General features: G+C 40.6%; 1 protein-coding gene across 6 annotated transcripts in view; it reads left to right on the top strand.

Moving 5' to 3' along the window:
• Positions 1 to 1,916, top strand: part of EPSTI1 (epithelial stromal interaction 1) — a 105,143-nt gene extending 103,227 nt beyond the window's left edge. For 5 of the 6 annotated variants that reach the window (XM_009248619.4, XM_063714800.1, XM_063714803.1 and 2 more), the window contains one exon: positions 1,402 to 1,916. In XM_009248619.4, the coding sequence (XP_009246894.4) occupies positions 1,402 to 1,410 (9 nt within the window). In that variant the 3' untranslated portion in view covers positions 1,411 to 1,916. Of the gene's footprint in view, positions 1 to 660; positions 693 to 1,401 lie in introns of all 6 variants that reach the window. The other variant, XM_024230768.3, reaches the window with a different exon arrangement.
• Positions 1,917 to 12,126: the final 10,210 nt, after the last annotated feature.

Below are 12,126 nucleotides of genomic sequence, written 5' to 3'. Positions count from 1 at the left end.
AAGGAAGACTTTTACATTTTAGAAAATAAGAGAGGCTGTTTATAAAATAGAGCTGAGAAAGGATTTTGTAAGACCCAAGGTATAAACAACAACAACAAAAAAGATAACTATATCTACATTAAATTTTAAAACATCTCTTCATAAAAGAATATCATACAAAAGTAAGAAGAGAGGCCATAAATTAAACTTTTATTTAGGACATGTTCTGCAAATAACAAGTGGACAAAATTAATTTATAGAATTAGCAACTTAAATTATATCAATATATTCGAATTACTACTAAATTAAGGATATGTCACCATTTAAAGACTGATAGATGAGGACTGAGCTTCTCCAAAGGATGAAAGAGGAAAGCTATGCCTCAATTCACAGAGGCCTGGAGGAAATATCGGAACCAGTAAAAAGCCAGAGACAGAGGAAAAAAAGGAGGAAGGCAGAAATTATGATAAAACCAAGCCATGGAAAGAAGCAGTGGTTTCTAGAAATGTCATATAGACACTTAAGCAGTAGGCCCCCAATAAGTGTGTATGTTAGGTGGATTGATTTTTATTTTTTAATCATTGTTAATTTAAATCAGTCCTCTCATATTTCTTAACATATACATTTATTCTTCAATAATTGCTTTTATATGTAAAAAATACTTTTTAAAAATTTTTCTAGGGTTCTCTTTTAGTTTTTTTGAGGCACCTAAGGTGGGTCACTTAAAAAAATCCCTTTAAATAATATTTCCTGTGATACAGTAGGTGAGGCTCTTTGGGATGCTGTGGAAACTCTAAATCCTATGTCTTCAAGGGCAGTTAAGCATTTCCTATGACCAATGAGGCAACCTGAGATTTTAATTTCCCAAAGAGTTAGAAGAAACAGCAATAGTGTGTATTCCATATGTAGCGTGGCCCAGCACTGCAGAAGGCTTGATGGAGGTTTCTTGACCCTTTGCACATGGTAGGAGTGGAGACTCATCAATCTATCTCCCTACCTCAAGGTCCTCTTAGAAGTCATCTTTCTGCTGCATAATACAGCATAACCCTACTTCAGACATTTCCGTTTAAATTGCTCTGTTCCACATGTGTTCATCCTGTCCTTGCTGTAACTGTGGAGGTGGGTGACAACATTTTCGAACTGTATTATTTGTGACCTCTGTTAGTTTATCACTAACAACACAGCCAATAAGACATCACTTGACAAGCCATTACCTTATTGACCAAGACTATTTTGTGAATCAAATGCAATGTGACTTGAAAATAAAATCGTTACAATGGTCATTTAAGTTGTTAATTTTAAAAAATGGTCATTTTAGCTTGATGCATAAGAGCGTTCTTTGCAGGAACTTCATTTTTTACTACAAAGGCTTTGAATTTTATTTTGCTGCTTGCAGTAATTTTTGTTTTCTTTTTCTTCCAGGGTATATGAGAAAATATTGACTCCTATCTGGCCTTCATCAACTGACCTCAAAAAGCCTCATGAGATGCTTTTTCTTAATGTGATTTTGTTCAGCCTCACTGTTTTTACCTTAATTTCAACTGCCCACACACTTGACGGTGCAGTCAGGAGTGACTGGCTTCTCCTTGTCCTCATTTATGCATGTTTGGAGGAGCTGATTCCTGAACTCATATTTAATCTCTACTGCCAGGGAAATGCTACATTATTTTTCTAATTGGAAGTATAATTAGAGTGATGTTGGTAGGGTAGAAAAAGAGGGAGTCACTTGATGCTTTCAGGTTAATCAGAGCTATGGGTGCTATAGGCTTGTCTTTCTAAGTGACATATTCTTATCTAATTCTCAGATCAGGTTTTGAAAAGCTTTAGGGGTCTTTTTAGATTTTAATCCCTACTTTATGGTAGAAATATGTACAAAAAAAAGTCTTATATTCTTTTACACAAATTTATAAATAAATTTTGAACTACTTCTGTATAAATGGGTCATTTTTATTTTTAATGAAAAGTTATTGGGGTTTTCTCTCTTGAAGGGTCTCATTTTAATTCCCCTTTCCAGGCTGTATAGATCAAATACAGTACTGTCATTACTGTTGGCTCTAGTTTTGGTCTTGACTTACTAATAGTGTTACCCTGATTTTCAAAGGGGGACAGTTTATCTCCAGAAAGGCCAATGTTTGTATACACATCAGCTAGACACAAATATAGACATCATATATGGTTTGTACGTGTTTCAGAAACTTGTTTTTTCTTTGCTCTGTGCAACCTATTTCCTATTGCTAGTTCAGTTGGCTTTCTTATTCACTTCTGTGACCTTGAACCAGTTCTCAGACCCTAGAGTGTAAGAGTATTCATTTTCTATGCTGTGTAGTCTAGCTCAATCCCTCTGTCCCCTCCGCCTCACCGTCCCCCAGCCACCACATTGTATAGCAAAAGCATTGCATTCAATCCTAGAATAAAGGTAAACACAACAAATCATCTTTGCAGCTGGACAACTAATAATACTTTGCAGCATTAAGAGATCTTCTGTGTTACCAATCACTCTGTTGAAATGAACTTTCCAAATCTCTTTATTCAGGAAAACATGGGGTTTTGAAATTCTTGGGCCAAGAGACATAACTGAGGGGTTCGCAGAGCTAGGCAAGGGTACGCTAGGAAAGGGCCACATTGGTGGGTGGGGGGTAACAGAGAACAGATGGTGTCAGGAAGTTTCTCTGGAGTAAATAATGTGGATATTCTTGGTTTCCCTCTCTTCTGCCAGCTGAAGCTGTGTTAGTGCTGTTGACACTAATATAAAATGTTTGGTCCATTTGAAATCCTTGTCATTGCCTTATATGGGGGAAACTCAGTCCCCCAGCCTGTGTTGGAAACGTCACCAAACTGATTGTAAATGTGCGGCTGTAGCAGACATTTTACTGTGGTGGCGTGCAGCCATTTCGGCCCTACCCCTGCCAGCCAGGCTACCTTACAGTTGTGTTCTGATTTTTGCGTCTCTGCTTGGTGTGCCTCACTTGCTGGATTTTCCAGCAAGCAACCAGGAGTTGATGTAGGAAAAAGGGATGCTTTCTTACTTTGGAAACTCTCAGGGAAGTTGGTGTCAATTTCTCCTCCACTGCCTGGCCTACCCTGCACTCCCTAAGAAAGATTTTGTGCAGATGTGTAGTTCCATTTTTTAAAAATTGTGCAGATATGGAAAATTGTGACTTCATGACCAAAACTATCTAGAATATGTGTGGGGGTGTAAACATCTTGCTTAATCAATTACCTATATAGGCAGAGATAACCAGGAAAGAAGCAATAGTTGCTGCCTAAGGGAGCCCACCATTTTACTTTTCACATTTAATCTGCCACGTTGAATCAACTGGAATAAAACATGACTCGCAGGTAACTGGACAGGAAATCCCAAAGTTCCACCATTTCTATGCTTAATTTTAACATCCCCCCGCCCCCCGCTTTTTTTTTTTTTGTGGAAAATAAAAACAAGAAAATCGTTCCAATGTAAGGTGTTTGTTATAGAAACTTTAGGCAATACAGATGTGTAATAAAATATTTAATAATAAACTTTTAAACACTTTTGTATTTGGATTTACCACTTTTTCCTTTGTGGTTTCTTCTTGGTATTATGTTGATAGATCCTAAAATCTGCAAAGCAACAACCTCTACACAGTGGCCTATTTTAACCAAACAAAGGATTTCCCCTACTACTGGGCTTAGTTATATTATAGTAGATAGTCAGGCAGACAGGAGCAGACCAGGAGAGGCCACCCCCCCAGGAATGTCAGGCAACCATCAGGTGATGGTCAGCCAAGTTATTTTTGTTGTTTTTCTTTCTTTTTTTTTTTTTTTTTTTTGAGACAGAGTCTCACTCTGTTGCCCAGGTTGGAGTACAGTGGCACGACCTCGGCTCACTGCAACCTCTGCCACCCGGGTTCAAGAGATTCTCCTGCCTCAAACTCCCAAGTAGTTGGGATTACAGTCTCCCACCCGCCACCACGCCCAGCTAATTTTTGTATTTTTAGTAGAGATGGGGTTTTGCCACGTTGGCCGGGCTGGTCTCAAACTCCTGACCTCAGGTGATCCGCCTGCCTCAGCCTCCCAAAGTGCTGGGATTATAGGCATGAGCCCACTGCACCCAGCCAGTCAGCCAGTTGTTAAGCTGACTCTCTAAAATAATAATTGGTTGCAGCCAGTGCCAGGGAAAGGCAGTCTCCCAATAGATAGAAACACCTGAAACTGGTGATCAGCAGCTTCTTATAAGATCTCAGGATTTGGGCAAGAAAGTTCAAGCATGTGCATTAAGAGGCAAAATGGCAGAGTTTAACTGATACATGACCTTATAGGAACATTCGACTGGTAAGGGAAGAAGGCCTCAAGTAAGTATATGCACGACTCCAGTAAACACACTGGGCTTGTGGCCCCTCCCAGGTACTGGCCGGCCACTGCGCATGCAGACAGCCCACCCCAAGGGAATCATCGACTCCAGAAGACTGCCAACATATAAAACCCCAAGTCAAAGGCCAAACCATGCACCCAATCTCCCAAGTTGCTCACTTGGCCGCCTTCCAAGTGTACTTGACTTCCTTTCATTCTCGCTCTAATTTTTTTTTTTTTTTTGACACAGAGTTTCATTCTTGTTGCCCAGGCTGGAGTGCAATGGCACAATCTCGGCTCACCCAACCTCTGCCTCCTGGGTTCCAGTGATTCTCCTGCCTCAGCCTCCCGAGTAGCTGGGATTACAGGCATATGCCACCATGTCCGGCTAATTTTATATTTTTAGTAGAGATGGGTGTCTCCATGTTGGTCAGGCTGGTCTTGAATTTCTGACCTCAGGTGGTCTGCCCGCCTCGGCCTCCCAAAGTGCTGGGATTACAGGCGTGACCCACTGCGCCAGACCTCTAATACTTTTTAATAAACTCTCACTCCTGCTCTAAAACTTGTCTCAGTCTCTCTGCCTTATGCCCCTTGGTTGAATTTCTTCTGAGGAGGCAAGAATTGAGGTTGGGGCAACCAGTATGGATTCACTGCTGCTAACAGTTGTAGATAATACAGGTCAGGAGATCTTATTCCATTCACAGGATAGGCCTGAGAACTCACATTTTTTGTATGTTTTTTGTGTATGTTTTCACACTAGAGACATTTCTTGTGGTCCCTAAATACTTTAGGTTCAAAGGAAACACATTTTTTCTTTAGGTTGATTTTTAAAAAATCAAGATAAGAAGCCTACATATTTAATTTGGAGATTCACTTGTCTTTCAGAAAGTATCTTTAGAAAAATTACATTGTAGTTATAGTAAGTGTAGACATATTTTAAAGTAAAACCCTTGACATTTATAAAGCCAAAAATTTCAAGTTAAAATTCAAAGTTTTGTGATAACTCTGGCTAAAAACTTCTAATTTTTAAAAACATGTAATCATAAAAACAGTGCCTACAAGCTTAATTTTAAATTTCAGGATATTAAGCAGATAGGTTGTAATTAGCTGGACTTGTTTGTCCAGCTGTGAGAGGACGTGTTTGGAAGTGTGGCTGCCAGAGGAAGTAAAAGGAATTGTGTTGGAACTATTAGCAGGTGGAAGAAAATAGAAGGTTGTGGGCTCTTTGTTTTTATTAATAACTCAGTGGACTAGCACATCTAGAAACTAGCTCTGTGCTGATGTGCATGAAATAATATCGGAGTGAGGTATAATAAAATTTACATGTGGAGAAAGAATATGCCTCTCCAGTTACCATGAGGATTGCAGAGAGAATAAATGTTAGGCATTCCTTCAAGGAAAGGGCTCTGATTTGGAATTCCTCCCTCCCTTTAAAAATATTCCATTGTTTAACAATAGAGTTTAAAAAGCATCACAGAGGATTATCATTTTTTTTCAGCTCACAGAATTACATGCTCAGAAGTGAAGGGTTTTTTTAAGGCATATAAAGGCAAATGGGAGAAGCATTTTCATGACATTTATTGCCATGTTGTCGTGCCATCTGCTGGGACAGAGGCTACAGGGACAGCTGTGCTGCAACATGCACCTCCCCTAGGAAGCTGATTTATTACAACCTCTTTGCTTTGCTGCTCAACTGCAGGGCGTGTGCTCTGAACATTCCTTCTCACCGTTCCTGGAGGACACTGAGCACAGCTGAGCTGAAGGAATTGTCAGTCATCAGGGGTGACATTTCATTCCCTACAAAACCTTACACCAGTGATCGGTACCAGATTATGAACTGATAAGAAATTTCTATGTTTTAGAAACCATAGTTGAGCTAAAATGAGTAGAAATTTTGCTTTAGTAAGGAGAGAACAGAAACTGATAGGAGAGGGATATTTGAAATTGGACATTGTGAATTAAGAAAAATCAGAAATCAACATTTAAATATATGTCTATAGTCTGTTTTAAATGTGGCACAATGGAGACACAAAGTTAAGTGGTACAGGTCCTGTCCTCAAGCAATGGAGCAGTCGGAATAGGCAAGGTTATGGTGACCACAATAAGCAGCCCCCACCTCTCCTTGGATTAGCAATACTTGTTTCTTGCCCATGCTGCACTTTATGCACAGGTCAGCAGAAGCCTCTGCTCACCTTAGCCAAGGACTGAGAAAGGCTCTGTCTGTTCTTACACTTTCTGTACACCAAGAGGAGGAGATAGCGGCAGTAATCTGTGCTATCTCCAGGAAATGCTTTCTCCAGGAAATGACACATGCTACTTCTGTTCACATGTCATTGGCCAGAATAAATCACGTGGCTATTCCTAATTTTAAAGGTGTGGGAAAGAAAATTCTACAATTTTCTGCAATGTACAAAGGGAGGAAGAGAACAAGAACCTTTGTAAATAACCCCAATTATCCCCCCAAGGAACACACTCTACAGTTGAGGAAGGAAGACACAGACATATGAAAGCTTAAGATCAAAGACACATACAAATTCAAAACAATAGCAAAAACCCAGTTCAATTCAAACTCTAGTAAGAAACTAATACAGGCCAGGCACTAAGCTAGGCATGGAGACTACAATATCGTACAAACCAGCCACTAAAGAACTCTAGTATGAGTTAGACATGCACACACATACACACACACACACACACACACACAGAGAATGTAGGAAAAATGAGATAGAAACTATACAAAGCAATGAGACAAGAAACATAACACAAACGGCTTTTGGTGCCATATCAAGTAGCTTGAACTTTTAAAAGGTTATAAGCAGGGCATGGACCTGATTAGATTTAGCTTTTTATTTTAAATAAATCATGAGTGAACCCAAGAAAGAGATTTGAGGGAGGAAAGCCCAGAAGCAGAGCAATCTGTTAGGAGGCTGGAGGTGATTACATCACTTCAAGGTGACCCGTGATGAGAGTCCTGAGCTAGAGCCGTGAGAGTGTGGATGAGGACAAAAGAATGAGCATGTGGAATTCTCAGGATATTAAATCAAGATAAGAAGCCTACATATTTAATTTGGAGATTCGGTTGTCTTTCAGAAAGTATATTTAGAAAAATTACATTGTAGTTATAGTAAATGTAGATGTATTTAATAAAGTCAGGACTTTGTAAATGACTAGATATAGATGGAGACTGGTGAATCAAAGATGAGTTTCATATTTCTAGCCTGTGTAAATACATTGATGGTGATGTGGCCATAAATACAAAATTTGTAGTATTTCAGAGGAAGGGAGATTTGGTGTGGTCATTAAAGAGTTTCAAAGACCATAGAATAAAATTCTATGAGCTTGGGGACATTGTTTTATTCAATGCTGTATTCCCAGTTCCTTGAATGGTGCCTAGCACATAGTAGTGATTCAATGACTATTTGGTAAATGAATGGATTTGATAAAAGAGGAAAATTTTTACAGATGGAAAGAAATAAGTATAGTGGTGGTTGGTGAAGGATTGAGTGCAGGAACATTTAAAGCAGCCACAGTGGTGCAGTGATGGTGGTAAGCATGTGTTTGGGGGACATTGAGAAGGGAGAATTTTCAGGCTAGAGTAACTCCATCTTGTATACTAATAGGCCATGTTGACTTCTGATTAACCGCAGTTCTGAAAATGCCTCCAGAATTTCTATTTTATCTACTGTTAAGAGTGTATAATTACCAATAATTCCTGCCCTTAGGTCAAAACAACCTTGATGTTATCATAAACACATACATCTTCCCCTTAGGCAAATTCCCTATGATTTGTAAGCCCTGGATCTGTGGGGTGACAGTGTACTGTAGGGATCCACCGTTCGCAGCCGCTTGAGATATGGCTTCTGTTCATAAATCCCTATTAAGTATTTCATTCTGAGAATCTGGACTTGTCAGCTTCTTTCTTCAGCTCCTCACCTTCCTTGGCCTTTGGAAGTAGGTTTGTATAGGCCTGCTCACCTCAGAACACACACACACACACACACACAGAGAGAGAGAGAGAGAGAGACTAGTGTGGTTGTTGCTTGGAAGTGGGAGACAAGATATAGGAGAGGAGAAACACCCTGGAAGAGAGCTTCTCTCAATGTTTTGGAATTTGTCCCAGTTAATTGGCCAACCCCAGGTGTGGTAATCAAGGATAGAAAGATTCTTGGGATAAGGATATCATATTAAGCTAATCAGTTATGAATAAACCCAAGCCCCGCCAACAGCAGCTGCTGATGCAAACCAAAGGAGTGGCTTTGCCCCTTTACAGGCAAAAAGGGAGTTGGCAATGCCTGTCCTTTAATCCCTGCAGATGGTTAGCAATGCCATGAGCCATAGCATTTTGGAAAAGAAAGGGGAACAACTGGATTTCTGGAAGATACGAGAGTGTAGCTCTGCCATTCACTGATGTTGAAACCTTGGACAAATCTCTTATCTCCACCTTACCTCATAGGATAGGTTGTAGACAAACTGATGGGATAAATGCTCTTAAAAGGTAAATGGGAATGCAAGGTAGGAGAGTAGCAAGGGAAATACTATATTAGTTTTAAATGAAAAGATACTTTCTCAACTCCTCTCTTCATTACTAAAAATGTTGGTCCTTCTTTCTTCCTACCTTATCACCATTTTCTAGATCACCTGGCCATGTATACTTACAGGCCTCAACAGTCTTCCTTCCTTCTCATAATTATCCCTGAATAATTGATTGGCAGGGATTATCAATTCTACCACCACAATATCTTTAGCAACTTTCCCTTTTATTTCAGGTTTACTACCATCCTCTTTAAATGGTTTCTTGAGATGTTTTACAGAGACTATTGTCAGGAAAAACCATTGGGTCTTTTTGCCTCCTGCACTTCACTTCTATGGTATAAAGGAATCTTTTGAGGAAGTGCGTGTGTCACTTTAAAGTTTGTGCTAGCCAAGCAGGGAGGAGGCTTGGAATACTAAGACAGGTACTCAACAATTGGAGAAGGCAGGTTTTCATGAATTCAAGAAAAGATTGTTTTAATTCTATTTCTCAAGACAAAACTCAAAAGAATTGGTAAGCTTTCAAAATTATAATTCTATCTTTGCAATCACACATGTTGTTCATGCTGCAGACAAAAGGAAAAGACATTCAGAGCCAAGGTGGCTGCACACTCCCACTGAGAAACTCGGATTTTAAAAAGATGTGCCAAAAAGTGGAAAGAGGCACGCTGCCAAAGATTGTGTTGAAGAAAGGCAGGGACCAGTAACAGATCAGAAGGACCAAAGACCAGAGTGAGCTGAGGCTTAGAGAAAAGAAAAGTAAGGATAACGGAGGGCTCTTAAATTTAGAGCAAGAATAAGGAAGGAAGAGGCTCGCTGCCTGAGGCCAGTGGTGTGATGTTGATGGATGACTTGAAGAAAACAGAACTCCTTTCCTCCCATTTAGTCCTGTCTTCTCTGTCAAGGACAGTGATCTTTGGACTGAAAAGGGTAGAACGAACATTGTTAAGAGAAAATTGAAGCCCAAGATGGGTGTAGAGATTATACGAGAGCATGCATCCGCTGTAAATGAGCCGAAATTTCTGGCTCTGAATGAATTACAGTGCAGAGCTCTGAAAAACGTGCGAATGAATTCTCCCTACTTAAGAGGAGGGAGCTTTGGAGGTGGAGGAGGAGATAAAAGTGAAACTTCCCTTGCAAAAATTGTAACAGTGAGAAAATTATGGCAGTGAAAGAGATCTGATTTAACCAACCCCCATCTTGCCTTTAGCCTTCAAACTGCCCTTAATTATCCCTTGGCTTGGGTCTACCTAGCTTTGGGAGACATTTAGTTTACAGGTTAAATGGCCGGGCACGGTGGCTCACGCCTGTAATCCCAGCACTTTGGGAGGACGAGGCGGGCGGATCCCGAGGTCAGGAGATGGAGACCATCCTGGCTAACACGGTGAAACCCTGTCTCTACTAAAAATACAAAAAATTAGCCGGGTGTGTTGGCAGGTGCCTGTAGTCCCAGCTACTCGGGAGGCTGAGGCAGGAGAATGGCGTGAACCCGGGAGGCAGAGGTTGCAGTGAGCCAAAATCGCGCCACTGCACTCCAGCCTGGGCGACAGAGCAAGACTCTGTCTCAAAAAATAAATAAATAAATAAAAAATAAAGAAATAAAAAAAATAAATGATAATACTCTCCTCGCAAGCTTAACCACCTTTGCAAAGCTAATGAGAGACCCCCAGGCTAGTAGGAGGATAGGAGCCTGAATTCTGCTAAGGTGTAGGCATAAACGATTGCCAGCCATTATTCCGGAGGTCACAAGATATGCTACTTCCCAATTACTCCTGCAGACAACATCACTATTGTAGAACCTAAGATTGGTTTTTGAGATGTCTTTTGAAGTTTTTTGCATGTCTGTCACTGATGGCTCCACCTGGACCAACTAGTTGCTCCTGTGACCCCACCCAGAAGTGACTCAGTGCATGAGGACCATTTCCCACACTTTTATGATTGTACCCCCACCAATCAGCAGCAAGCACCCATTGCCTAGCTGTGCCCCCATCTCTTTATCCTTGAAAAACCCTAGCCTTCGAATTTTTGAGGAGACCAATTTGAGTAATAATAAATTCCTGTGTCCTGTTTAGCTGACTCTATGTGTGTAAAATTCTTTCTCTATTGCAATTCCCCTGCCTTCATAAATCAGCTCTATCTGGGCAGTGGACAAGAAAAATCCACTGGGCGGTTACAAAAGCAGGCCAACTGGAGACAAGCCAAGTCCATGACCTAGGAACTGCAGAATCCAGTTTTGGAAAGGACCCCAGATATCTATTTCAATCATTACCCGACGCATAACTAAATGTACATGTAGAGATGGTTTATGAAGAGTCAATAAATAACTATTATGATAGTCGCAGCTTATCTGTCTGGTATTTGATTCTCTTCCCTTAATGCTTAGTCCTTAATGTGGAGATTGTCAAAATCATCTTTCTCTTTTTCTTTTCTTTTTTTCCTTTCTTCCTTCCTTCCTTCCTTTCTCTCCTTCCTTCCTTCTTCTCCCTCTTTCTTTCTTTCCTCTTTCTTTCTCTTTCTTTTCCTTCCTTCCTTCCTTCCTTTCTCTTTCCACAAACATTTGTTGAGTGCACACTATATTGGTGTTGTGTAGGAAAATAACACATAGCTCTTGCCCTTAGGTGTTTACAGTTAATTACAGGGAAAACCATCTTTTAGTTTTTATTTTTTCAACATGTAGTGATTAAGTGCAGAAAGAGCAAGTAAAAATGTAAGATGAGAAGGTTAAATCTTCCTGTCGAAAATAAGGGAAGGAATTTCTCCACTCCTTTCTTCTCTTTCAGAATGTTTTCCCTGGCTGGGTGCGGTGGCTCACACCTGTAATCCCAGCACTTTGGGAGGCCAAGGCCGGCGGATCACGAGGTCAGGAGATCGAGACCATCCTGGCTAACATGGTGAAACCCCCGTCTCTACTAAAAAATACAAAAAATTAGCTGGGCGTGGTGGTGGGCGCCTGTAGTCCCAGCTACTGGGGAGGCTGAGGCAGGAGAATGGCGTGAACCCAGGAGGCGGAGCTTGCAGTGAGCCAGCGATAGCGCCACTGAACCTCCAGCCTGGGCGGCAGAGCGAGACTGTCTCAAAAAAAAAAAAAAAAGTTTTCCCTGTCCTTTTCTATGTATGTAAATCTTTTTAGTGGCTAAATAAGCCTCTGGGCTACCTCACAATCTGGAGTGTTTCTTCAAGGACCTGGATGTCTTCTCTTCCTTGATGTAATCATCAAGGAAGCTAAGGCTTTAGCTTCCGGTTTCCTAAGAGGAAAGGGGTCTAACTTCAGTTGTTGTCTGACTCCAAATT

This window comes from Pongo abelii, chromosome 14 (assembly GCF_028885655.2).
Source record: "Pongo abelii isolate AG06213 chromosome 14, NHGRI_mPonAbe1-v2.0_pri, whole genome shotgun sequence".
In the NCBI taxonomy this organism is placed as follows: domain Eukaryota; kingdom Metazoa; phylum Chordata; class Mammalia; order Primates; family Hominidae; genus Pongo; species Pongo abelii.
This window is presented reverse-complemented; position numbering and strand designations above follow the sequence as displayed.